The sequence below is a fragment of the Ailuropoda melanoleuca genome, chromosome 13 (assembly GCF_002007445.2).
Source record: "Ailuropoda melanoleuca isolate Jingjing chromosome 13, ASM200744v2, whole genome shotgun sequence".
Taxonomy (NCBI): Eukaryota; Metazoa; Chordata; class Mammalia; order Carnivora; family Ursidae; genus Ailuropoda; species Ailuropoda melanoleuca.
In genome coordinates this window covers 87,297,985-87,324,489 of record NC_048230.1, presented here as the reverse complement: position 1 = coordinate 87,324,489, position 26,505 = coordinate 87,297,985, and the positions used below count along the sequence as shown (strand labels likewise).

General features: G+C 41.3%; 1 protein-coding gene and 1 non-coding gene across 4 annotated transcripts in view; both read left to right on the top strand.

Moving 5' to 3' along the window:
- Window positions 1-25,904, top strand: part of SNX5 (sorting nexin 5) — a 28,653-nt gene extending 2,749 nt beyond the window's left edge. For all 3 annotated transcript variants that reach the window (XM_034641936.1, XM_002925076.4, XM_034641935.1), the window contains 12 exons: window positions 9,843-9,947; window positions 11,231-11,341; window positions 12,149-12,270; window positions 13,430-13,553; window positions 15,339-15,434; window positions 16,560-16,665; window positions 16,751-16,826; window positions 17,785-17,824; window positions 17,913-17,999; window positions 19,861-20,020; window positions 23,708-23,793; window positions 25,121-25,904. In XM_034641936.1, coding sequence (XP_034497827.1) covers window positions 12,197-12,270; window positions 13,430-13,553; window positions 15,339-15,434; window positions 16,560-16,665; window positions 16,751-16,826; window positions 17,785-17,824; window positions 17,913-17,999; window positions 19,861-20,020; window positions 23,708-23,793; window positions 25,121-25,171 — 900 coding nt within the window. In that variant the 5' untranslated portion in view covers window positions 9,843-9,947; window positions 11,231-11,341; window positions 12,149-12,196 and the 3' untranslated portion in view covers window positions 25,172-25,904. The remainder of the gene's footprint in view (window positions 1-9,842; window positions 9,948-11,230; window positions 11,342-12,148; window positions 12,271-13,429; window positions 13,554-15,338; window positions 15,435-16,559; window positions 16,666-16,750; window positions 16,827-17,784; window positions 17,825-17,912; window positions 18,000-19,860; window positions 20,021-23,707; window positions 23,794-25,120) is intronic.
- On the top strand, window positions 3,968-4,204 carry LOC117795845. Its single transcript, XR_004619998.1, has one exon. It is a non-coding gene; the product is annotated as a small nucleolar RNA SNORD17 (small nucleolar RNA).
- Window positions 25,905-26,505: the final 601 nt, after the last annotated feature.

Here is a 26,505-nt window from a genome sequence, read left to right as displayed (position 1 = left end):
GGCCTTATCGACATGGTAAACTAGTACTGAGATTCCCCATTCCTCCAGAGTTCTCTGGTGTCTTGGAGTTTTTTGTGGGTAGGGGAAAATAATTGGAGATTATGCAGAACCTTTTTCCTGCAAAAACAGTTACCCTGGCTTTCGGTCATTTTGTACTTTCTAGGCTTCCTGGGCCTTCCCTTTGCCAGAAAGTCATTAAAATAGATGGGCAGCATGTTTGAGTTTCTGCTTAAAGAGTGAATGTGTGTCTTTCTAAGTTGATGAGTCTCATTTCTTATTAGTTTAGCAAACCTATGGTAAATTGAATGTGGGTCCTGATTGCTTCTTGGAGGTTTTTTTTTTTTTTTAAAGTTTTTATTTATGTATTCGACAGAGATAGAGACAGCCAGCGAGAGAGGGAACACAAGCAGGGGGAGTGGGAGAGGAAGAAGCAGGCTCCCAGCAGAAGAGCCTGATGTGGGGCTCGATCCCATAACGCCGGGATCACGCCCTGAGCTGAAGGCAGACGCTCAACCGCTGTGCCACCCAGGCGCCCCGAGGAGGTTTTTGTTTTTAATGATAAATTGCTACTAGAGTGAAGTTAAGCATAACACTTAAGAAAAGCTGTGAATACTCCTCCCTGTCTATTGCTATTACAGCTTGGCCCTTCACTAGTTGGTTATGTGGAATTTGATTGAATGGTGACTCCTCAGTCATTAATGTTTATGATGCAGCTCTGATTTGCAGCTAGTTGTTTTTATTTTATTTGTTTAAAGATTTCATTTATCTCAGAGACAGCACGAGTGGGAAGGGCAGAGGGGGAGGGAGAGAGAGAATCTTAAGCAATTTCCATGCTAAGCGTGGAGCCTGAGTATGGGGTGCAATCCCAGGACCCTGAGATCATGACCTGAGCTGAAACTAAGAGTCAGATGCTAATGGATTGCTACCCAGGCACCCTGTGGTTTTTTTTTTTTTGTTTTTTAAAGATTTTATTTATTTATTTGACAGCACAAGCAGGGGAAGTGGCAGGGAGAGGGAGAAGCAGGCTCCCCACTGAGCCTGGTGTGGAACCTCACCCCATGTCTTTTTAAACTGGTATGGAAGTTGTAGGGACACTATTCTCTTTCAGCTTGGATGAAGAGTGACCTACAATTCATGTTACAGGAACAATCTTGAACTTTTTAACAATACTATAGCAAGTCCAAATTACTAATTTTTGTAGACTTAAGTTTCTACTAAATGGTTGACTTCATTTTTCTCTTAATTTTCTACACGCCAGAAGTATGACTTAATCAGAACTGCCCAAACCTTAGTTCTGGATCAGTAACTTGTACACCGTGTCTTCAGATCCTTATTTGTGAATACTACTTTAGCAGGTCATAATCTGTTCACATTTTTTTTGGCTGTGAGAAGAAATGGCCAAGGGAGAATTTTCGTCATTTTGAAATTCTCATTTGGTGAGACTTGAACATCTAATACAGAGCTTTAGTTTAAAGCAGGATTTCTCAGCCTAAATGTGAACCTTTTGGGCTTGATAATTTTTTGTTGTGGTGAACTGTCCTGTGCATTGTAGGGTGTTCAGCAGTATTCCTGGCCCCTTTTAGGTGATCGCTCCCTTTCCTTCAGTAGTGAGAATAAAATTATGCATTGTCGGGGCGCCTGGGTGGCACAGCGGTTAAGCATCTGCCTTCGGCTCAGGGCGTGATCCCGGCGTTATGGGATCGAGCCCCACATCAGGCTCCTCTGCTGTGAGCCTGCTTCTTCCTCTCCCATTCCCCCTGCTTGTGTTCTCTCTCTCGCTGGCTGTCTCTGTCTCTGTCAAATAAATAAATAAAATCTTTAAAAAAAAAAAAAAAATTATGCATTGTCAACGTCCTTTGAGAATCACTTGGTAACTTTTCTCCCTAAAATGTGTGATATATGTAGGTCAGGTTGTGTTACGGAGGCTAATATTTAGTAAGCCCATTTTAAATTTTGTCAGATTTAGGATTGATAAATTCTAGGGCAATAATAAGCATTGTTGACCATCTTTGGAAATTAGCTTTCTCACTTGTATTGAGGAACCATATCCAAAGATGGTTAAGGGTGGTTTTCTTCATCAATTGAAGGTTACAGGGGCAGCTGTGTCTACCATGGTGTGGAGTTCATTGCCACTTTGGAAACCTGAGGCTGCTGAGGCTCTGACACAGCACTCGCAGAGCATTGTGGGCCGAGAAGCGTGCTGTGGGTAGAACTGGTATAAAGTCCTGCTTTTTGAACATCTTGCTTTGTCTGTCAGGGCCTGAATGTTTGAGGAAATTAGGCAAGAGTAGTTCTGTAGGTTAGTACTCCAAATGCTTCAAATAGCCAGTGGTGAAAGTCTCATGCAGTGAAGGTAGGTAGTATTTAAGGAAACAGCCTAACTTCTAATGAACCCAGTTCTTTTGAGGAAAGTATTTCAGAGCTTTGTAAAATTCTGCCTTTACTTTTTGAAACGGCAGGAAGACAGCTGCAGGACATCTTGTCTCACACGAATGTGGCAAACTTATCACAAGTATAAATTGAAGTTTCTCTGCATGATCTAGCCTTCCAAAAAGCTATTTCTTTACCTCTTAACACCTATTTATAATTGGCCAGTGAGTTAACTCTTAAAAAGAGATCTTCTCCCTAAAAGAGGAATGTGGGAATCATCAGCTGTTTCACACCCCAAATGCAAACCATAAATACACAGAGGGTGTGTGTAAGTTGTAGCTGGAGGAGCAGAGAAATGACTGAACTTCCTTCACTTTTAGAAATTGGGTCCTTGGCTTGATTCCCACCTGCTTTTTCCTTTCACAAATTTGGTAGTTTTCAAGGTACTACTGTGATCTGGAGAGAAAGGGTAATTTTCACAAGATAGTTGCTTTTTTTTTTTTTTTTTTTTTTTTTAAGATTTTACTTAGCACAAGTAGGCAGAGCAGCAGGGAGGGGGAGAAGCAAACTCCACCGAGCAGGGGGCTCTACGCAGGGCTCGATCGCAGGATCATGACCCAAGCTGAAGGCAGACGCTTAACCGACTGAGCCACCCAGGCGCCCCTCAAGATAGTTGCTTATGTTAACTTGCGATGTGCATTTTCTGCCTGAAGAGTTTACAGTTCACTTATTGCGGTGGGGCAGACCCGTCCGTGTAAATCATGAAGAGCACAAAGGCGGATGTCACCAATTTCCAAGGCTTTCGCTTGACCTTTCACACAGAGCACTACAAAGCTTGAACATTGTGCCAGTGTATAGGGGGAGCTGGTAAATGATACAGTTTTAAAAAGCTAATATTGCAGTCTTTGCATCTGAATGATCTGGGAAATGTGCCTGACCTCTGACTCAAAGCAGAAGAAATACCACTACAAAGCAGGCTTCCTTCTCTTTGTGTGTTATCCTTTGTGTCTCAAATTTAGATGATGCAAGCTTAACCTCAGATACTTCTCTGTCCATGTTGCTGAACCACTTCATTGGTAGTAAAGGTAAATTGTTTTTATTCTCAAACCTGTCTATTTCATCTTGGGTTGACCATAAAGTAAGTTCACGAGGATCAGGTGGTGAATGTTTCTATTACATGTGCTGCATGTGCTGCTTAAGCAAGCATGGTGGTTAATGTCTAAACATCTTCATCAACATGACTAGTGTGTAAAATGTCAGGTTTGTTTCAGAGGGCCCTGGTCTTGATAGACCAGGAAACTGCTGGCAGCAAGCAGCCTTGGGGGGGTGGTGAAGGACTTGGGGGCTTTTTGAATGGATTTGTTGGAGCTACTTCCTCTGTAGTGTTGGTTTATTGCTTCCTAGTAGAACTTCTGTGCTACAAGATCATTACAGATCATATAGTTCAACCCATTTGTTTTGTGCACTCATTTGAAAATAATTCAGGGATCTTGCACATAGATGGATTTCTTGAAATTAATGTATTTAAGCCAGTAATTCAACTTAATTTCTTCTGGTTCCTTGTTGGAATTTGACTAGTTCATAGGCTTGCAGCTTTGTGAAGTGATGATTCAGTTTATCCATTCGCTGAGTGCGCTGCACTGACCTTCTTCCAAGTCTCAGTTCCTGTTCTAGGAACTTGGGGCTATGTAGCCTCCAAATGCCCTGCAGTCTGCGGTGTTCTACCGTGGGCAGCTTGTGTGTTGGTAGACTACTGGTTAGAATGGTTGGTGTCAGCAGGGATGGGTCCCTTTGGGTCCCATCTCACCAAGATGAGTGGTGGAAATCTGATCACTTGCTGCAGGCTTTCATCTAGTTGTAAAAGCATATGACTTCCATGGCTACTACCTATGTGTGTAGTCTGAAAATTTCCAGAAGTCTTTGGTCCTGTTATCTTTGAGGACTAAGATGATATTGGCAGGCCTGAATTATAGGAAGGGGAGATCCAGTTGGTGTGGGGGGAGGGAGGCAGGAGATGAGGACAAATATCTGTAAAAGCAGAGCCCAGGCATTGCTTATAGTTGATTGAATTGTTTTTCATGCGCCAGTGCTATGATGAAAAGTTCGAATTGAATGCAGATAATAAATAGGTTGTGGTTACCTTTCAGGATGGAGGAAACTATAACAAACACTTGGAGTAGCAATACTTGAACCATAGAGGGGTTTGGAGGATATGGTATTAGAATTTCTAATAGAGCACTTCTTAACGAATTGAAACAGTAGCAAAGTGTATTTCGTAAGTATGATCATGTGAGTCTTGTTTTCAGAACTAATACAAATCTAGAGTAAGTCTGCGGCTGAGCATTTTTTGATATATTTCCTCACTAATGAGTATTGGACTAGGCAAGGTGTGCATACCTTTCTAGCTTAAATACCATTTCTTGGTTCTTGTGATCAAAATGAAAATCTGGTTTACAAGGCAGGCTTCTTGCCCTTGTTTTTGCCTCTGTTTTGGCTACATGCTGTTAACAGACCATTCATGTATGACGTGTCATATTGCCCCCATCCCTGAAAAGGGTCTTAGTTCCTAGGCAGTAGGAAGGATAACAAAGCAAAATCCTTAGGAGATAGAAACAGTTTGAAGGGGCGCCTGGGTGGCTCAGTCGTTAAGCGTCTGCCTTCGGCTCAGGGCATGATCCCGGAGTTCTGGGAACGAGCCCCACATCAGGCTCCTCTGCTAAGAGCCTGCTTCTTCCTCTCCCACTCCCCCTGCTTGTGTTCCTCTCTTGCTGGCTCTCTCTCTCTCTCTCTGTCACATAAATAAAAATAAAAATCTTCAAAAAAAGAAAAGAAACAGTTTGAAGGGAAGACTCATTGGTGTCGCATGTGCTAGCATATCCAGCTTCTTCCTGTATGTAAAACTGGTTTTTTAAACTTTTTATTTTCAAATTTTTATTTAAATTGTGGTTAGTTACCATATAGTGTAACATTGGTTTCAGGAGAAGAATCTAGCGATTCATTCACTTAGTATAACACCCAGTGCTCATCAGAAAGTGCCCTCCTTGATACCCATCATTTTTTTTAAATTTTTTTTTTTTAAGATTTTATTTGTTTGACACAGAGAGAGACAGCCAGCGAGAGAGGGAACACAAGCAGGGGGAGTGGAAGAGGAAGAAACAGGCTCCCAGCAGAGCAGTGAGCCCGATGCGGGGCTTGATCCCAGGGCCCTGGGATCACGCCCTGAGCCGAAGGCAGACGCTTAACGACTGAGCCACCCAGGCACCCCAGATACCCATCATTTATTTAGCCCATCCCCTGTCCCAAAATAGTTCAATGTAAATGGCTATTCAGCTAGCCCCATTCTAGCAGAACAGTTACTGTGAGATAATTTCTTCCCATTGTGTTGTGTCTTGGCATTTTGGTTGTATGGTGCTAGTGTAAACTGGAGTCTGTAGTCACCATAACATTTATTATGCCATATGTAAGTATTTTCTCGGTTCCCTCTGTTGGTTCTGAATTTCAGAATCTAGCCTTCTGTGTCATCCGGTCACAGGTAGCTACCCTTTCCCATCTGTAACCCATTAAGCCATTTGAAGAGGGAGCTTTGCAGATGGTGTTGTCTTGTACCAGGGTGAGTCATAAGTAAGATTTGGACCAAAAGCGGTCCTTAGTGGCTCAGAGTCTGCTGAATTGTCCTGTAGCAGTATCAGGTGCCCCAGCTGTAAAGGTAATAAATAGGTGAGGAAATGCACAGGGATTGTGTCAGTTTTTCTCCGTTTCAGGTTCTCTTTCCAAGCATTCAGATTTTTTTTTTAAGATTTTATTTATTTGAGAGAGAGAGAGAGCACGAGCAGGGGGAAGGGGCAGAGAGAGGGCGAAGCAGGCTCCCTGGGAGCCTGACTCCAGAGCTGGGACCATGACCCTAGCCGACTCAAGCCGCAGAGGCCTAACTAACTGACTGAGCCACCCTGGCGCCCCAGCATTCAGGTTTTTTTAAAAACAGTTCAAAATTCACATTCTAAATGGAACAATGCTTGTTTACCACCCCACCCTTTTTTTCTTCTCATAAAATTATTGTAATCCTAACTAAGAATTAATCTGGTAGGGAAGTACGCTGGGGGCCGAAACGCCATCTAAAACTTTGGGTATGTGATGCAGTGGTTTCTATGGAAATCTACAAAAGAAAGTTTTAAAACTTCCATTGTTTGAGAGTAGGTAACATTTTAAATTCGATTCTCAGGAGGTACCTAAGGGAACTGGGAAACAGAAAAATTAATATGCCTAAGGTCAGATAGTTCTCAAGTCTGCCTCCTTGCTGATTTAAATAGCCATTCTAGGCATTTTTGGCATCTGTGGCCCAAGTCAAAGACTGACAGTGTTGGCCTGCAGTACTAAGCAGTACAATGAATACTTCTTTAGGATAGGGGATGGAGGTGGGTGCATGGGGGAAAGTATATGGAGGGGTGCTGTCCTGGTGATTTATTAGCAAATGCTGTGGCATGGGGCTGCCGGGTGTTGTTTTTGTTGACTAAGCAGAAGGAATGCTGACCTTTTAGTCACACTTTTGCTTCCGGAGTCAGGATGCAGTGCTGACTTAGAAGCTTTGAACATTTCACAACTTTTTATTCCTTGATGGTGTATCTGCTGCATTATCTGGAAGCAGCACATGCTTCTTTTTTTTTTTTTTTTTAAGATTTTATTTATTCGACAGAGATAGAGACAGCCAGTGAGAGAGGGAACACAAGCAGAGGGAGAGGAAGAAGCAGGCTCACAGCAGAGGAGCCTGACATGGGGCTCGATCCCATAACGCCGGGATCACGCCCTGAGCCGAAGGCAGACGCTTAACCGCTGTGTCACCCAGGCGCCCCGCAGCACATGCTTCTTAGTACAAGAAAGTTCACTTAACTTGTGAATGAGGACTCTTGAGTTGGTAATGGCCTGAATGCTTGGAATTTTGCTAGTATCTTTTTTTCAGACAATAATTCTTTAAGGCTCAAATGCAGGCTTTCTGTTATGTGAAGTTTTTTTGTTGGTTAAGACTATGTCGGGTGGTTGGATTTTTGTTTCAATCCCTTTGTAGGGTGATGTGCCCTGGCAAAAATGATTACGTGCTAGAGAAGCTTGGATGGTTGATATCCTATGATGGAAAGTCTTTTGAAATCTCCAGTGGTTTTTGCTATTTCTTTGTGTACTTGTTGCAAAAAAACCCAAAAAACAAAACCCCCGATATTTCTATGCTGACAAGAAAGGAAGGTAGTAATACAGTAAATAGTCTGGGGTTTTACCTCTATATGGTTGAAAGTATGGGAAGAGAGGAAACCAGAATAATTTGTTGAGTGGAACAAAAAGCAGTTGGGAAAGTCCATTTTAGCTTTGACTGAGGTGCTTAAATGAACCCCATTTACTAGAGTGTGTTCCCCTTGGGTCATTCAATCTTAGTTCAAAATGTAGTCCATGTGGTGTTTGTAGGCTCATGGAGTTTGCTTCAGTTGTAATGGGCTAAAATGGAATTGTCTGTTCAGAAATTGAGAGCTGGCTAGGATTTGTGACATCCTTGGGAGCTGGAATTGTCAGTGTTCAGAAACTGAGAGCTGGCTAGGATTTGTGACATCCTTGGGAGCTGGAATCTTAGGAAAGAGAAGTTGTTTAAATGCACCTTAGACCTGTCCCATGGGCTACGCTGTCTTTCCAGCAGTATCTCTTGCCTCTTTTACACCTGGCCTACTTTATTTCCTGGACTACCAGATATAAACATAAGATAGATGGGATGGCTAGTATTCTCTGCAATCAGTTTGGTGTGTATTTTGCTGTCTTTTCCAACACTGTATTTCCTCAGTGGTAAATGAATAGAAGGAAGGAAGCTTTTATCAGAAATGTCAGAGCTAGAGTCACAGTTGTGATAAAATGAAGTATCCCTGACCTTGAAGCTTTATCTCCGTTTGCAGAGATATCCTAAATGGACATGTGACTATTAAGCCAAACAAGCAAATTTTTCATAGGAGTCATCAAGAATCCATTCGAAAGAAGTATTGAGGTTGAGATATCAGGGACTGTTAAGTATACTGTGATCTTACTAATACCTGAAGCCTTTCTTTGAATAAGAACTATTTTTTATTATTTGAAGCTGATTTCTTAAGAGGGGAGCCATTGTTTAATTTTATTTATTTGACAGAGATAGAGACAACCAACCAGCGAGAGAGGGAACACGAGCAGGGGGAGTGGGAGAGGAAGAAGCAGGCTCATAGCAGAGGAGCCTGATGTGGGGCTGGATCCCATAACGCCGGGATCACACCCTGAGCCAAAGGCAGACACTTAACCACTGTGCCACCCAGGCGCCCCTGCAGTTTAAAATTTTTTAGTTGCAGTGCTCATGGGGAAAGGAGAGTACTTTTTGATTTTAAGATAGAAAGAAATAATCCATTTTTTGTATGTGAATATATTTAATCTTTATAGAACTGATTTAACCAGATTTTCTAGTTTCAGAAGTTAAACCTTGGTATTGAACTTCAAATTTTGGAGCAAAGAATCCAAAGGAAAATACGTCCGTGTTCCCTGCTCTGTCATCCTCTTAAAGCCAGTCTTCACTTGGCATTCCCGGGGTTCAGTAATCTAAAGTGTTGTGACACTTCAGCACCAGCTTACTAGTTGGGTGAGCGGGGGATGAGCTGCTTACTCCACATATACTGTCATGCTGTGTTTGTGTCAGATCTTCAGATTGACCATCAGCTTGTCTGCTTTCAGAATTAGGTAATTTATCATGTTTTAAATTTAGTAGGAAGCCATTTTAACCACATCCCCCCGCAACAGTCTAGTTCTTTCAGAATTCTTAAACTGGGAAAAAGAAATTGGGTATTCTTTTCACTCTGTATTTACAGATCACAAAATCTGTTACTTTTGCTTCCAGGACAGTGTTCACACTTGTCCTCATGTGTCACCACAGTGGGTACTCCTAATTGAGGCTTTTGTTTTTATAATAATTCACGTCTTGTGTCTAGATTTCTCATCTCTTTGAAACAATCCTGGTTCTCTCGAGCTGATTTTTCTTATCTTTCTACCTAGAAATCCCATACCACATGACTGTTCTTTGTATCTTCTCTTTGTTTTCTTAGTTTCTAACTTCTTTCAGTTTGGTGTACTATCTAGTAATGCCTTTTGAATGTTCTTTGTAGTTGGGGCATTTATGTGAAAAGTTCAAGGTCTCATTCTATCTAGTTCCAGGCAACTTTAGTTGAAATATTTGGTTAAGTGTATTTTTCATGTAGACATAAAATCTTGTGATTGCTTTGTTCAGAAATACAGGAATATTTTGGACCTACCCATTCATTTAAAGAGCAGGTTTCCCCACAATTTCAAGTAAACTTGAGAGATCTAAACTGACTTTGTTATAAATGATCTTGTATAGACTGCTTCTTAATTCCTAGCTTTCATTTTTGGAAGTATACTTTTTAACACTACAGTGAAATTGGGACTAATAGCCAAAAAATGTATTTCAGCTGAGATCTGTATCTGTGGACCTGAATGTTGATCCCTTGCTTCAGATTGACATACCCGATGCACTCAGTGAGAGAGATAAGGTCAAATTTACAGTGCACACCAAGGTAAGTGACAGAATGACTTTAGCCATCAAAGCAATGCTATGTGATTCACCGTGAGCAAGAAGAGATGTCCCGAACTGAAATGGTTGCTGTTATTTTGCAGCAGTACCACTACTGCTGATCCCTCATCTTGCTTGTAGTGAGCATCAGATAAATGCTCTTCCTTCAGCATTTTCCACTGGGCTGGAGCCCTAGGGCTGTGGTATTGCTGGTGGTTGTGTGGCTTATACTCTGCTCTGTGAGGAAGCAAACCAGGCATAGTGATAACGTGGAGCCACTACCTACACAGCTCAAATCATCCACCTTTGTTTTTATTTGCATGAGTGAGAAGTGCTTGCTTTTTCCCATATTAAGTTGGCCTTTGCCCCTCCTGTTGTGATTCAAAACACTTTTTTCTTTATCCAATTTTTTTAAAAGATTTTATTTATTTTAGAGAAATATATTTATTTGAGAGAAAGCATGAACAGAGGAAGGAGCAGAGAGAGGGAGAGAGAATCTTCAGCAGACTCTCTGAGCCTGGAGCCCTGTGTAGGGCTTCATCTCCAACCCTGAGAACATGATCTGAGCCAAAAATCCAGTCAATCTGAGCCACCGAAGAGCCTCATATACAAATTTTTATTTGACAAAGGCAGTGTGCCAGTCTGAAAAATACGGAGAGTATATGTAATGTTTCAGTGTCCATCCTTTCAGGAACATTTTCAGTGTCCTTTCTTCCATACTAGTTAAAATGTCTTGAATGCTTGTTTTATGCCAGGCATTGTTGTAAAGGGTTTACATGGATTTAATTTTCTCTTTATAATAACCCTATGATAGTATTGTCTTATCCCCTTTTATACAGGTGAGGAAACCGAGCCACAGGTTTAAGTAAAATAAATGGCTGAGGCACGATTTGAATTGGGCAGTTTGATGCTATACAAAGCCTCTGGGTTACATGCCATCTCCAGCGTACAGACATGCTATCTGTACGGTCCTCCTCCATGTAGTTTTCTCTTAATACCTTGGTGGCTTGATTAGCATACCTCACTCAGGAGGCAATGTGATCACTATGTGATTATATCTGCCTGAGATGACCTGAGAGGTGTTTTGTGAAAAGAATTCCTTAAAGAACATGTTGAATCTTCAGCAGTGACTTCTGTAGTGAGATCATGTGTTGCAGCTTTTGTTCTTGACTGGGTCTCACTGAGATGTTTTGTTATGCAGAATTTTCCCATAACACAGTCCAGGAAACCCAAACCACTTTATCAAAAAGTGGTGGTTCCCAGTTAACTTCTTACTGTTTTTCACAGACCACGCTGCCCACGTTTCAGAGCCCAGAGTTTTCTGTTACAAGGCAACATGAAGACTTTGTGTGGCTACATGACACTCTTATTGAAACTGCAGACTATGCTGGGCTTATCGTAAGTGCATTTTGGAAAATCAAATAGTTACTGAAGCCAGTTTTTCTACCTTATCTTGTTCATTTTGACTTTTACCCATTTTTTATAATGGGTTATGAAAACTGATTTCATGTACCAACTAGAGCCTGTGCTATTGGTAAAGGCTAAACTACATGAGAATTGTGTTACAGCTATGAGGGGAAGCATAGTCTTAAGACCTGTATAATAGACTAAATGGTTTCATGGTTTGAATCTTCTCTACCTTTGGGTTTGGTATTTCTCTGGTACTTTCAGGCATCAAGTAGAATTGATTACTAGGAAATCCTCAGTAGTGGTGATGGTGTATGATAGATTTCTCACAAGTGTTGTCATCCACTCAAGAGTAGAGGAAGCAGTTTTCTTTGTGCTAATAAAAGTAGTATTGAAGCTTGTGTTTGAGAATATTCTGTTCCCTCAAAATTGGAATCTTTTCATTCTCCTCTGGAATTAAAAATTGCCTTTGATGTCTAGAGACTAATTTTGATGGTGCTTCATTGACTTCATTTTAGCACTGATCGTAATATATACATTTTAAACTGACATTGAAGCAGGTTAAACACTGTTATCCCGTACGAATCCTTAATGGGTAACCTGAACAAGTGATTATAGTCCGAGTGCCCAGTTGTGAGGAGGAGACTTCTTTTATACAGCCAAAAGGAATACGGTTAAGAGAAAAACAGAGGTTGACCTGTTAGCCCCCTGGGCTGGCTTCCTCCTTGTGCATAGGCACTGAGTTGAACATCACTGCCAGGACAGGAATGCTTGAGAGTTAACCTGCCTCTCCTACAGATTCCGCCTGCTCCTACAAAGCCTGACTTCGATGGCCCTCGAGAAAAGATGCAGAAACTGGGAGAGGGTGAAGGGTCTATGACCAAAGAAGAATTTGCTAAGATGAAGCAAGAGCTGGAAGCGTAAGTGGGTTTTCTTGATGGGGCTGTAATCCTTTGAGAAGAACCAAACTAGTGATGTGTACAGAAATCAGGAGAAGCTGGCAGTTCTCTTAAAGTATGGCAGTTAAGTAGTTGCCTAGCACGCTCGCTGTCTGGTAGAACTACATTTTGCAGTTGATTCCCTGGGGGCTACGGGCACTGGATAGACTGATTGTTTTCTCCCGTGTGGACTACTTGTTATGGAATGCTGGTCTGGCATAGTGAAGAAGTAAGCCTTTGTGTCTTTATGGATAAAGAACTCTTTAGGCTGCTGATAATGTACTATAAGTCTTATTCCCTGAAGTTTGGTGACTGGAAGTACAGTTGAAACTAGATTGCAGTGATGCGGTTACAGAGAAGCACTCTGAAAAATAATCACATTGATGGTTTGAAAGAAGTCCTATGTTCACAGGAAGCATATTTTAATTTGGTTATAATTATTTCGAACAAAAATGTATCACAGTTGGATATTTGCATTAAAGTTAGTTGTGAAATTATCCTTGCCCTTCTTTCTCTTGCCCCCGCTCTCCTTCCACTATCAGTATGGTGGTCATCTCAGCATTTGTCCTCTGTGCTCTGCCCCATGTCCATATTCTCTAGGGCCAGTGTTCACACCTTCAGGTACTAAGTCATTCTGCACATGCTGGAGTACCTGTCGTGGCTTGTTCTGAGGATAAGGTACTGAGCACAACAGACTGAAGTCCTACCATTGAGAAGTTTAGAGTGATCTGTAATGCCTAGGTTGAGATAAAGTCACTTTATAATGTCTGATAATTCCATGCCTTGTTAGACTTCAGCGCTATGTATGTGGCTGCAGGACTAAGGCGTTTTCATTGTTGGACAGAAACCAGTGTTCTGTGGCTGCTAAATACTAGCATATTGCATGTAGGTTTGGGCTTTGTATTCTTGCTCTCTCAACTCCAGTTATAATATTACTTTCCCCTTTCTTTGGTTTATTCCACAGGTTCCCAAATGGCAAATGCCTTATTACTAATTAGATGAAAGGTTATACCAAAATGTTTTGGTCCAGTTCAGGTGTTTTCCTTAGTGGCATGAGCAGAACAGTGGTGATAAACCGGGACCAGTACTGGTCGTTTAGTCGAGCGGTGCCAGCTGAATGCCTTGTGTGCTTCTCTTCCAGTGAGTATCTCGCGGTCTTTAAGAAGACTGTATCCTCCCATGAAGTCTTTCTGCAGCGGCTCTCTTCTCACCCTGTTCTCAGTAAAGATCGCAACTTCCATGTGTTCCTGGAGTATGATCAGGATGTAAGGCATTTTTGTTCCATTTCCATGATCGAGTGAAAGTGCACATGATAATTTTTTTTTTTATTCTTTTCCTTTTTTTTCCTTAGGGAAGGGGGGAGGGGCAGAGGGAGAGTAAGAGAATCCGGAACAGGCTCTACTTCCAGCGCGGAGCCCGATGTTGGGGCTCAATACCACAACCCTGAGATCATGACCTGAGCTGAAATCAAGAGTTGGACGTGGATGCTTAAATGACTGAGCCACCCAGGGGCCCCACATGACTGTATTAAAAAAAAAAAAAGGCTTGAGGGGCACCATGCTGGCTCAGTCAGAAGAGCATACACAGCTCTTGACCTTGGGGTCATGAGTTTAAGCCCCACACTATGTGTTGAGATTGCTTTAAAAAAATTAGCAAATATACTTGACGGCCTGATGATACATTTTCTGAAAAATTGACTTTTAAAGTACTGAATTTTCAGTGGCATAATGGAATCCCTTTTTAGATACGGTTTCCATCTCCCCCATAGGTCCATTTCAAGACATTTTTATAAAATGCTGCTTAAAGATTACTTTTTCCCCTTTTAATAAAGGACCAATTTTGGGGGCAACTGGGTGGCTCAGTCGTTAAGCGTCTGCCTTCGGGCCAGGGCGTGATCCCAGGATCGAGCCCCGCATCAGGCTCCCTGCTCCGCTGGAAACCTGCTTCTCCCTCTCCCACTCCCCCTGCTTGTGTTCCCTCGCTGGCTGCCTCTCTGTCAAATAAATAAAAAAATCTTTAAAAAAATAAAGGACCAGTTTTTGCCCTCAGTTAATTTTGGGATTGTTATTTGTTTTGAAAGGTTTTATTTGAGAGAGAGAGAGAGAGAACAAGCGGATGTGGGACAGCGGGAGAGGGAGAAACAGACTCCCCAGTGAGCAGGGAGCCTTGATGTGGGAATCGTGACCTGAGCTGAAGTCAGACATGCAACTGACTGTGCCACCCAGGCACCCCAGTTTTGGGATTAAGAGGAATTTCAGTTCACATTTGTTTCTGGTTACCGGTTTGTTAGAAGGAGTTCTAGGTTTTGCCTTTTTTTTTCCCCCCAAGATTTTATGTATTTGTTAGAGTGTGCATGTGCACACAATCTAGGAGCAGGAGGGGGAGAAGCAGACTCCCCGCTGAGCTGGGAGCCCGATGCGGGGCTCCATCCCAGGACCTGGAGATCATGACCTGAGCTGAAGGCAGATGCTTAACCATCTCTGCCCCTCAGACACCCTGTTGCCTTTTTTTTTTTTAATGGTGTGGGGTTGTTTTTTTTTGTTTTTAAATATGTGCGAGGCAAGCCCTGGCTTAAAAATTTCCTCAGCATCTTCTAACCAGTGAAGTTCAGTGAACAACATAGAACAGTACAATAATTCAGCCAAGGATTTAAAGGCCATTAACACATGCCTGGCTGGCTCAGTTGGAAGAGCTTGCAGCTCTTGATCTTGGGTCCATGAGTTCAGGCCTCATGTTGGGTGCAGAGCCTCCTTTAAAAAAATTAAAAAAAAAAAAACTAAACTAAAATACAAAACAAAATAAAAGCCACTGAGACTTAGTGCCAGGTATTTTTTCAAAATATCGTTAGGTCATGCGTTCAGAACTATGACCTGTGTTTTTAGACTTCATGGCTAAGATGGAGTTATAGGTATCTTAGGTGTGTTCCTATGTTAGTACATAGTATCACTTGGAAGATACTTAGAGCTTAAAGTATTTAGAGAAATATGTATGCCATAAACTACTTTTTCATAATTTTTTTCTTTTCTTTCCTTTTTTTTTTTTCCTTCCAGCTAAGTGTTAGGCGGAAAAATACCAAAGAGATGTTTGGTGGCTTTTTCAAAAGTGTGGTGAAAAGTGCTGATGAGGTCCTTTTTTCTGGAGTTAAGGTAAGGGCTTTTAGCTGTTACAAAAAATTCTTCACTTCATGTGAATAGCTGACCTTCTATTTCTTCACAAGAGATATTTGTGAAACAAATGGTATTAATGTCACAGAAATGTAAATAATTTTTTAAATTTTGGTTATTTTTATCTACTCACTGTATTTTCACTTATATTCCTAAAATACCCTGTTCTCAAGTGAGGGGAAAAGAACAGTCTCACACTTAATTCTTAATTTTCTCCTTTTCTGTACAGAGAGCGGTTACTCAATCATTTCTTAAAAAGAAAATAAGCTACAAGATTAGTATTACATGCCATTCTCCAGAACTGTATTGTCCATTTTGGTAGTCTCAGCCACACCAGATTTTTAATTTTATTTGCCTGTCCAGATTTCAAGGATCTGATGTGAAGAAAAGAATGTAAGATACTAACAGTAGTTTCGCCTGTTTTTTTGTGGGTTTTTTGTAATGTGGCTACTAGAAAATTTTTAAATAGCACATGTGGTTCACATATTTCTGTTGGACAGAGCTGTTTTAAAAGACTAACAAACAGGTCTCTAATTACCCTCATAGGTGATATTTATCTCTCACTCCTCAGCCCCTTCCACTTTTTAACTGAGTTACCATCTTGTGTCTAACTTTGCCACTTGTTGAGGCCTTGAGCCAGGAGCCCAGAGTATAGGTGCTGAGTAGAGGGCATTGTCAGGAATTTGGAAACTCTAGGAATTTTCTCCTTGGTGCATTTGAAGGTGTATGGGGCTGTCCTGGACCCACATATCACAGGATGTTTGGCGTCCCTGACTGGTGCCCACCATACAAACAGATGTGGGTATTCACTGCTAGTGCCAGGCAGAACCACTTCTCTGCCAGGATTGCTGGATGTTAGGATACCAGAGTTTTCCTGGGCATTGTTGAATGGATCTTGAAAATGGTTTTCTCTTTTGACATTTCCTGCCAGCACTTGAGTTTTGCTCATCTTGGGTATGAAATGCTGTCTTATCAGTTTGGGTTTCCCTGGTCCATGGAGGTTAAAGTTCTTATGCATGAGCTAATTTCCTTAATGTTTCTTCTGATGCAAAATACATTCATATTTCTGAGAGTTTTGCTTCTTAAATATCTTTTTTCCCCTTTTAGGAGGTAGATGACTTCTTTGAGCAAGAGAAGAATTTCCTCATTAACTATTATAATAGGATCAAGGATTCATGTGCAAAAGCTGACAAAATGACCCGATCTCATAAAAGTAAATACTATTCACCCACTAGCCACTTAACTTTGCTAATGTGCTAGCTCTGTTCCTATAAAAAGGACTGTCCTTGTTTCTGCAGATGTTGCAGATGACTATATCCACACTGCAGCCTGTCTGCATAGCCTGGCTTTAGAAGAGCCCACGGTCATCAAAAAGTAAGTTTTTGTTGGAAAAGCATTTTCCCTCCTCCCCTAATTAAAAACTCCTGAGGGTATAATGAGAATGATTGTATAGTTTCACTTCTCCTTTTGAGTACCAGCTCATCAAGAGTAGAGGAAAGTGTAGTCGAGCGGTTAAATCTTTACACATCCTCTGAACATAGACATGTTTAAGGTGTTTGTAGAGTACTCAGAGGGCACTTTTATACCAAACATGGTAACTGTTGTCAAAGCCTTTATTTTTTGTCAAACGGTCTCTTTTTATTGATTTAATTCTGGAATTGTCTCTGAATGAAGTTTGCCTTATATGTTTTCTGGCGGATGGTGTTTCACCTGGTAGTGCCCTGGACCTAAGAAATATGTTTTGGTTAAGGTGGCCTTAAGGGTAGTGCAGTGATCCCAGTCTGGTTTTGACTGTGAATTTTTCACAGTTTCTTCATCCTGGGCATTTCTGCTGTGAGACTGCATTCTGCTTAATACGTAGGGCTTCGTGTAACAGGTGGTGGTATTTCTGATTTGAAGATGGAAGTCAGGGTAATGTCAAAACCCAAATGTAGCTTTTTAAATTTTTTATTTTTATTTATTTTGCTTATTTAAATAGCATATTTATGGCTTTGGGGCACCCATGGTGGCAGCTCATTAGAACCTGCGCTTGGTTAACACAGCTTTGACATTGGTTAAAGACTGTCTTGGGACACAGTGTTTGCATGACAAGGTGGCAGAGGGGCACTGAGAGAGGTTGATAGCCACGAGTGTGGCACTGTAGACGTTCTCAGTTCTGTAACCACCTTCTCTACTAGATTGGGCCAGTTGGTGATGAAAGTACTACTTTGATAAATTACTTCTAAAGCACCAAAGGCTCAGAGTCCTGCATTTACTCATTCATTTCATATTGATGAGGTTCTATTTCATACATGCTTTTAAGACCTTAATCCAAAACCGTGTATCTTTTCAGGTATCTATTGAAGGTCGCTGAACTATTTGAAAAACTTAGGGTAAGGATTTTTATGTGTCTTTATAATGTGTATTTTATAATCTGTAGATTGCTGCTTAGATGATGGTGACCTTTCCTTTTTTTAATAGAAAGTAGAAAGTCGAGTCTCCTCAGATGAAGACTTAAAGCTGACGGAGCTCCTCCGATACTACATGCTCAACATAGAGGCTGCTAAGGTAAGGCAGCAGCTGTGTAACTCGTCGGAGTAATACAAGACCACCTTGCCGTGACCCAGAGGAGGTCTCAGGTTAGAGATGTATTTTGTTGTTGTTGAAAATGAAAGAAGATAGGAATTGTCAGGATTGTTTGTGTAAGTAGTACTAGTCTAAATAAAGAGGTAAACTGAGACAAGTCTGAATGACCAGAAATTGAATTGATTTGGGAATAGCAGAGGAATCGCAGTTCAGGAAACACATGCTGTAGCGAGCTATAGGCAAGTACACTAAGGGTTTGGGCTGGGCTTGTGTTTAGCAGGGGTGTGAAGAGAGGGATGTCCAAGCAGTAAGTTCATTGGCTTGAGGATGTTTGTGCCAAGAAGTGAGTTGATCAGTCAGGAGAGAAGTCTTTATCTTCTGGGTCTTCTGTAAATTGGGCATTTGAAATCAGTCCCTTAGTTCTTAGGTTCCCTTCTTTTGAGGGCACGTGTGTGAGAGTCTCCCATTTCATAGTCTCTGGTTCCATTTTAGATTGAAATCTTTCTACAGTAACATACCTTTTTGTGGCATTGTGTCCTTAATTTGTTATCAGGAGCAGTAGAGATGGTGCTGAGTGGACAGATAGTAATTTGGGGAATTAAAGATTATTGGATGCGGGTATAATTGAACACATTCCAAAAGGGCTATTTTTTGGGGGGGGGATTTTAAGATTTTATTCATTTCAAAGAGAGCACAAGCAGGGGGAGAGGCAGAGGGAGAGGGAGAAGCAGACTCCCCCTTGAGCTGGGAGCTGGACATGGGACTCGATCCCAGGACCTGGAGAGCATGACCTGAACTGAAGGCAGACGCTTAACCATCTGAGACCCAGGTTCCCCCCGAAAGGGCTATTTTTGAGAGAGAAGGTTTTGGGGTTTGGTGAGTTTTTTTATTGAATTGTAGTTTTGGAGTCTATAAACCATTACTTAGCAAAAAAGCAAGACTAAGTGGTAAGTAGAATGACCTTTGGGAATGAAACATGCATTCACTGGGCATAACACTGCCTTGAATGTCATTAGGAAATAGAAATTTGTTATTTTCCTCATAGTGTTGTTTTTAGTTAATTCGTCTTGCTTGGCATGTTTCCTTAGTCTTCTATTTGAATATATTTTTGTATGCTTTATATTTCTTATTTCGAATTCCAATAGATTTGAGCTGATGATAAACCCAAGTTTTTTGAGTGTACGCAAAAACATGTATGTTGAACCTCCCGTATCTATTCTATTTTAAATACAGAGGTAATTTGTACATTGCTGGAGATAGTCTTTATTTCAGATGAGAGCCTCTGACGGACTTGAGGCAGGGCTTGCAGTGGGGTGAGGTTAGAAGATGTTCTTCCTGCTGCCTCACTCTTCTAGTAGCATCACTTGACACGCCCAGCAGTGCCTGCTGTTTCAGTAGACGTTGGTTAGTTTTGTGAAACTGCTTTCCACGATTGAATCATGGAAATGATTCATTCAATCCTTTAGTTCTCACTGTTGAGTGTTCTTTTGTTTTTAGCTTTTTGAGGTTTTTTGATCCATGTAAAGAATTTCAAAAAGCTGTCAACAGTGCCGCAAGAATTGCTGTTCCCAGGTTAATCTTGAGGTTAAAAAAAAAAAACAAACCATAATGGAAGGGGGAGGCTGAAGTGGACTAGATTGTTGCTTTCTTTTTTTTTTTTTTTTTTAAAGATTTTATTTATTTATTCGACAGNGCTTTCTGACATTTCAGGCAGCGCATTGGCACCGTGGTACTTGGGCCTTGTTAAATTCTAGAGTAGTTTAGATACTTAGTCTTCTGTTTTGTTCTCTATCAATTTATCAGGATAAGTTTAACTACCATGTCCTATCAATTTTTTCCTCAGGATCTCTTATACAGACGCACCAAAGCCCTCACCGACTATGAGAACTCAAACAAAGCCTTGGATAAGGCCCGGTTGAAAAGCAAAGATGTTAAGTTGGCTGAGACACACCAGCAGGAATGCTGCCAGAAATTTGAACAGCTTTCTGAATCTGCGAAAGAAGGTTGAGCAGGGCTGTTCTTTACTTTTTGCTTTTTATTTGGAAATAATTTCAAGCTTAGAAAAGTTGCACAGATAATACAGAGAACACCCATGCATTCTTTACTTGGAGTCCCCTCGCTGTCCAGTTGCCTCTTCTGCTTTGTCACTTGCACACGCACATGTGGTGGCACATGTTTATGTTTATAAATGCACACAGGGTGGAATTTTTTTTTCCCTTTTTCAGCCATTTGAGATTAAGTTGTGTCTACTGTCCTTTTATTCCTAAAAAAACTTTGTTGTGTATTTCTCTTACATCCCTGTGGTATACTTATTGACTTTGGTAAACTTGGATACAATACATTCCAACCTGTTGTCTGTATTCTCATTTTGTTGTTTGTCCCAATAATCTCCTGGGGTTGCTGTTAGGTTATCATAGCTCTTATGACTCCTTTAATTTGGAAGGAACCCTTTTCGGGGACCCCTGCCTCTGCCTTTTTTTTTTTTTTAAATGACATTTGCCTTTTTGGGGACCAGTCTCTACAAATAGTGTTCCTCATTTTCAGAATGTCTTCCCTCATGAGTAGGTTCTGGTTAGGCATTTCCAGCAGAATACTATGCGAGTAATGTGTCTTTCAGGTGTTAACATCTGAGGGCTCCTCATTTGTGGTGTTAATTTTGATTGCCCAATCAAGGTATTGCCCAGTTTCTCCACTGCATAATTTTTTTTTCCCCTGTGCCACTAATCAGCAACGTGAGGGGAGACGGTGTAAGACCTTGCAGATAGCCTGCTCTTCATTTCCCTAAATTTAGTCTGTGTTGGTTCTTACCTGAGCCAGCCTTTATTTACTGTGATGTTTGCAGAAAGGCGGTTCCCCTCCCCCAGTTCTAGCGTTCTCTTTCCACACCCTTGGCATCACAATCCTTTAAACATAAGCCTTCCCTTCTTTCCCACATTTCCTTCCTTGTCATTATTTAAGAGTCATGGGGTTTTTTTGTTTGTTTTGTTTTTAAGATTTTATTTATTTGACAGAGCCTATGAGTGAGTACAAGCAGAGGGAGAAGCAGGCTCCCCACTGAGTAGGAAGCCTGATGCAGGGCTTGGTCCCAGGACCCCAAGATCATGACCTGAGTGGAAGGCAGACGCTTAACTAACTGAGCTACCCAGGCGCCCCTAGGTTTCTATTTTTGAAAATAGTTTTTAAATTCATTATTGTACTCCATTGTTTTGGTGCTCAGTTTGTCCAGAGTTAGGGGGAAGCACCTTTAAGTTGGTGTGTCCAATCTTTTGAGCAGTTGAGATGTTCTGTGTCCCTCTTTAGCCCTGGAAATCATCATTTCTTCCAGAAACCCAGGTTCTGTTTAGTTACAGAATTGTGACAAGATTTGGATGCTAAGTGCTCATTCTTCCTGAGGTATATCTGCTTCTAGGCCTTCAGATGACAGAGCCAGGAAATGGAGGGGTGTGTAACTCTGTGTTCAGAAATCAGGAGTCCATGGTGGTGACTCAGTGCCAGTCCATAGCCATGGGCTTCTTTCTTGCCTTACCTCATTCCAGAGTAGGGGGGAATATGGCTTAACTTTATTAAGGAGATAGTGTTCCATTTCCACAGGACAGGAGTGTATATTGTAGTCTTCTTAGGGGGCGTAAGAAGTAAAAGAACATGAAAAGTAAAGAACATGTTTGTTTGTTTGTAAGGTTTTATTTATTTATTCATGAGAAACAGAAGCAGAGGCAGAGGGAGAAGATGTGGGACTCGATCCCAGGACCCTGGGATCATGACCTGAGCCAAAGGCGGACACTTAACTGACTGAGTCACCCAGGCGCCGAAGAATGTATTTTCCTGAATGTGAATATAGTTGTAGTGATACTCTGTACCTGATTCATCCCCAAACTCGGGTTCTGTGAGAGATCCCTATCTCATTTTAAGATTTTGTTTTCTCAGAACATTTTCCCCCCTCCCCTGTGGTTCCGGAATCAGATAAGCATTATCTGAAAATGTCCTCATACTAGCAATGAGCCAGTAGAATTCCTTTGTCTTGGCTCATTGTTTTCAGTACTATCATTGCTTAGCTGTAACAGAGTTTTTCTGTATAAAAATCTTGAAAAGGGCATGCAGATATGCTCACATGGCTGTCTTCTGGATTCTTTCAAAGGAATCTCCTTGCTGCCCTAGGAAAATAAATTCTCGCCCTTTGTTTAATTAGCTAATTTAAATTTATAAGGAAAAGAACAAACTTCAAAACTTCAGAGTCGAAATCTTAGGTTATTACATAGGCCAGAGTTTATTAGCTCTGACAGCTTCAAAGGGGATTAAAGAAAAACCACAGAGCTTTGAAGTGCTGGTTGAGGATTGTCCTTTCCTAAGGTTTGTCCCTGTATTAGATTTTACCCTCTATTCAAAATGTAAGGCTGGGTATACTATATGTAAAAGCACAGTATTGTGTACAATACTGCAGTGAATGGGTCTTAACTAGTTTGCCTCTGGTCCAGGTTCTTAATCGTGGCTGAACTGATTGGTCAGTTGAACGAGCATAGTATAAATGGTGGTGGTGTGGACAGACATCACGGGAGATGAGACAGGTTAGCCTTGAGTCCTGGTCCTGGGTGCCGGCCTAGAGGAAAGGCGAGTTTATCTTGACCCTTGGGAAGACCTATTTAGCATATCCAAGGTAATGTCATAACCCATCATGGTAAGATTTGTTCTGCAAGTATTTACTTTTTTACTGTTGGCTGCTTGATCTTTTCTTTTGGTCAGTGCTACATAGGCTCGGTACAGGAGGGTAAGTTTCTCCTGAGGACTGGAGCACCAGCTTGAGCTGGGGAGGGTTTGACCAAAGGAGTGATGATCAGAACTACAGGTTTATGGAAGGAATCCAAGGGAGGAAGTACTTACTTTTGTTTTATCCTAATTTTTAATGGAGCATTAATCCTGAATAGTGTTTGGTGATAGGAAAGAACAGATACAAAGGTGACATTGTATAGATCATATATACAGAGAGGCTGTCTGAACATAAGCGGTAGTTTCAAAGTTTAAAAGTAATCATTGAAGAAATAGCCACTGGTGCAGATATGTATGTTTGGCTCACCACCTCCCCAGCCTTCTTTCTACAAGCGCTGGTAGCTAGAGGTTCAGGGCAAAACTGCTCATTCTCCAAGTAGTCTGTGGCATTCTCTGAATTTTAATGCTCAGTAATGGGTGCGGTGCTCATTTTAAAGGCAATGGCAGGGGCGCCTGGCTGGCTCACGCGGTAGCTGGAGCATGTGACTCTTGATCTCGGGGTTGTAAGTTTGGGCCCCACGTTGGGTGAAGAGATAACTTAAAAAACAAAGGCAGGTGTCTGGGTAGCTCAGTTGGTTAAGCGTCTACCTTCGGCTGGGTCATGATCCCAGAGTCTGGGATTGAGCCCTGCCTCAGGCTCCCTGCTCAGCAGAGGAGTCTGCTTCTCCCTCTCACTGCCTCCCCGCTCACGTTCTCCCTCCCACTCTCTCTCAAATAAGTAAATAAATAAAATCTTTAAATAAATAATGGCAATGGCAGGCACATCACTACATTGTTCATAAAATGTCAGATATGTGTCCCATTTGGCAGAGATGATAAAAATATGAGAAAATGTGTGTGTCAAAGCTTTGGAGATTATATTTAAGAATGATATTTGGAAATTAAAAATGAAAATTGTTCAGCTTTTGTTGGTAAACTTTCTTTTACAGAACTAATCAATTTCAAACGAAAGAGAGTGGCAGCATTTAGAAAGAATCTAATTGAAATGTCTGAACTGGAAATAAAGCATGCCAGGGTAAGTGTTTTTCCTTCAAATTAAGCCAGAAACTTTGTAGGGTTCCCCGTCTCAAGTTACTTTCCCGGTTCACTGTCCCAGTATCATTGGGCAGATAAGGTTTGCTTTATGGTATTAATCTCGTGTGATGTAGGTGGGAGTTACTTGTTCGATTATTTTTTCTGCTGCAAACCAAAATTCTCTAACATCATGATGAAATAACTGCTTTTGAGAAGAGCATATTAGTGTCTTCTGATATTTAAATTTTTTTTTGTTTAGACAGGAAAGAACTTCCTTGTGTGTTTAATGTCTGTAGCTTAATTTGGTACAGAAAAGACGATGAAAAATGGTTCTCAATGTTGGGTACACATTCGAATCTCCTTAAGGAGCTTTTAAAGACTTTTCGGTGCTCGGTTTCTGGGCATGGTTCCTGGGTACAGCTCCTTGTGAGTCGCAGAAGTGCTGTCTGGCCCGGGGCAGCAGGATCAGCAGGGAGCCATGGTAGGAGGGAACTGTCACTGGCCAGTCAGCATTGGTAAAGCAGGAAGACTTTGAACATATGTGTGTATTTTGAATTTCTTTATTTTGACTACAACATTTATTTACTTTTTGATTTTAAGTCCAAGTCCTGTTGTGTATGACCTTTTAAATTGGGGTTTTGGAGTGTCCTGTATGTGTAAATCATAATGGTAATATTCTGGGTGTTCTGCGTTTTCTCAATTCCTTTAAAGCAAGAACTCAATTCCTTTAAAGCAATTTGTGCTAAGTTCTTTATGAATATTTATCTATATAATCTCACTCGAAATTAAGTTTTAGCAACTTTTTTTTTTTTTAAAGATTTTATTTATTTATTTGACAGAAATAGAGACAGCCAGTGAGAGAGGGAACACAAGCAGGGGGAGTGGGAGAGGAAGAAGCAGGCTCACAGCAGAGGAGCCTGACGTGGGGCTCGATCCCATAACGCCGGGATCACGCCCTGAGCCGAAGGCAGACGCTTAACTGCTGTGCCACCCAGGCGCCCCAGTTTTAGCAACTTTTTAATCTGGTCTTTCCAAGGCCTTCGATTTCAAAGAACAACTCTTCTATAGCCTTTAGGTTAAGTCACAGTAAGCAAAATTGGCCGGGATTGCATTGAGAGCAGACCTGGGCTGGAGCTGTGAGCCTCTCCAGGTGGCAGTCCCAGACCCTCAGGGAGAGGAACTTGCCAACATGAAATTGGGGTGGGCTGGCTTTAAATCTCTTGTGAAAAGCTTAAGTCAGTAGATTTGAGTTGAGTTCTTACAGATGTGTAGGAGGTCTGGACTCTAGAGAGATTCATTGGTCTGTCTCGACTTCGTCTTTCTTCCAGAACAATGTCTCCCTCCTGCAGAGCTGCATCGACTTGTTCAAGAACAACTGATCTGCCTTTTCTCTGAATGAAGGACGTGAATGTGAAAGAAAGCCAGCATCACTTGCACTTAAATCATTACCACAGAAGATTTATTACCTTTGACTTTAGTTTAAAATTATGTGAATAAATATTTTGATTTCTAAAAATCTTAACACTTAACCATGTTGGTTTAAAAATATTTCTATTGCATGCTACTTGGACATAACTAATTTTTTCCTTATGCATTTAATACCTCAAAGTGGGCAGAATCTACATGCTGGGTCCTCCTGTAATTTGTCTTTAGTTATTAAAGAGTGCAGGAAACATGTGCCTTCTGGAACCAAGTACAGGCAATGGCCTGGCACATGTCTCACAGTTTCATGTGCCCATGTCCCTACAGTTAATCTAGAGTAGGAGCCACTGACAACAAGTAAGTCAGCTGCTTGTTGCAGGTAACACACATTCCATTCCTTAACGTGATTTCCCCCCTCCCTTATTAAACTCACGGTTCTTTAGTCACCTCAAGTGATTGTACTGTAACAAGAGCGAGAAAATCTTGTTTGTCTTTATATACCCTTTGCAGCTCCATTTTTTTTGTAGTTGGGATATAAATATCTTAGGGTATAAAGAATATGGCCTACTTTAGAAGATGGCCAGTCTACATTAAGAAAGATGTGAGCCCCCTTCCTGACCATAGGGGGAGGTGCGTGTATGTGTGTGGACTTTTTATAAAAGTGTATAATAAAATAATAAATCATGTTACCATATGGAGTATTTTTGTGGAAAACAGGGCCCAGCTGTGTCCCAAGACTGCAGTTGATGCTAACCCTCGATGATGCTGAGGGCATCAAGGTCTCTGCCCACAGTCTTCGCCTCCGTTCTAATCTTAATTTCTTTTAGGACTACTGATGTCCCATCTTTTAGAAGGTTCCCCATATCTGGGTTTGTCTGGCTTGCCCATGGGTTCGATTTGGGTTTGCATTTTTGACAGGCTTAGCATAAGTGATGCTGTGTTCTCAGAAAGGCTGCATCGATTCTGTTGTGATGACTGAGCATTTAAGGTAGTACCTGCCAGGGGTTCCCTGTGAGGATTTACATCTTAACCTTTGTAGGTAACTATTGGGAAGATCCTTTGAGGCTGTGTAAAAGGTGTTTACCCACCACTTTTACCCTGTTCTTGGATTAGCTATAACTATAAGGGTTGCAGAATATTGGTGTCTGAACACTGCAGGGAGCAGTTTTTCTTCTATTAAACTGGCATTGAAGGCTTGCTTCCCCCACCCAGCCCGTTACTAAAATGAACCAGGTACCTAAATTTACTAAGCATGCCAGACACAGTAGCTTGCTTCTTCCATATTTAGGAA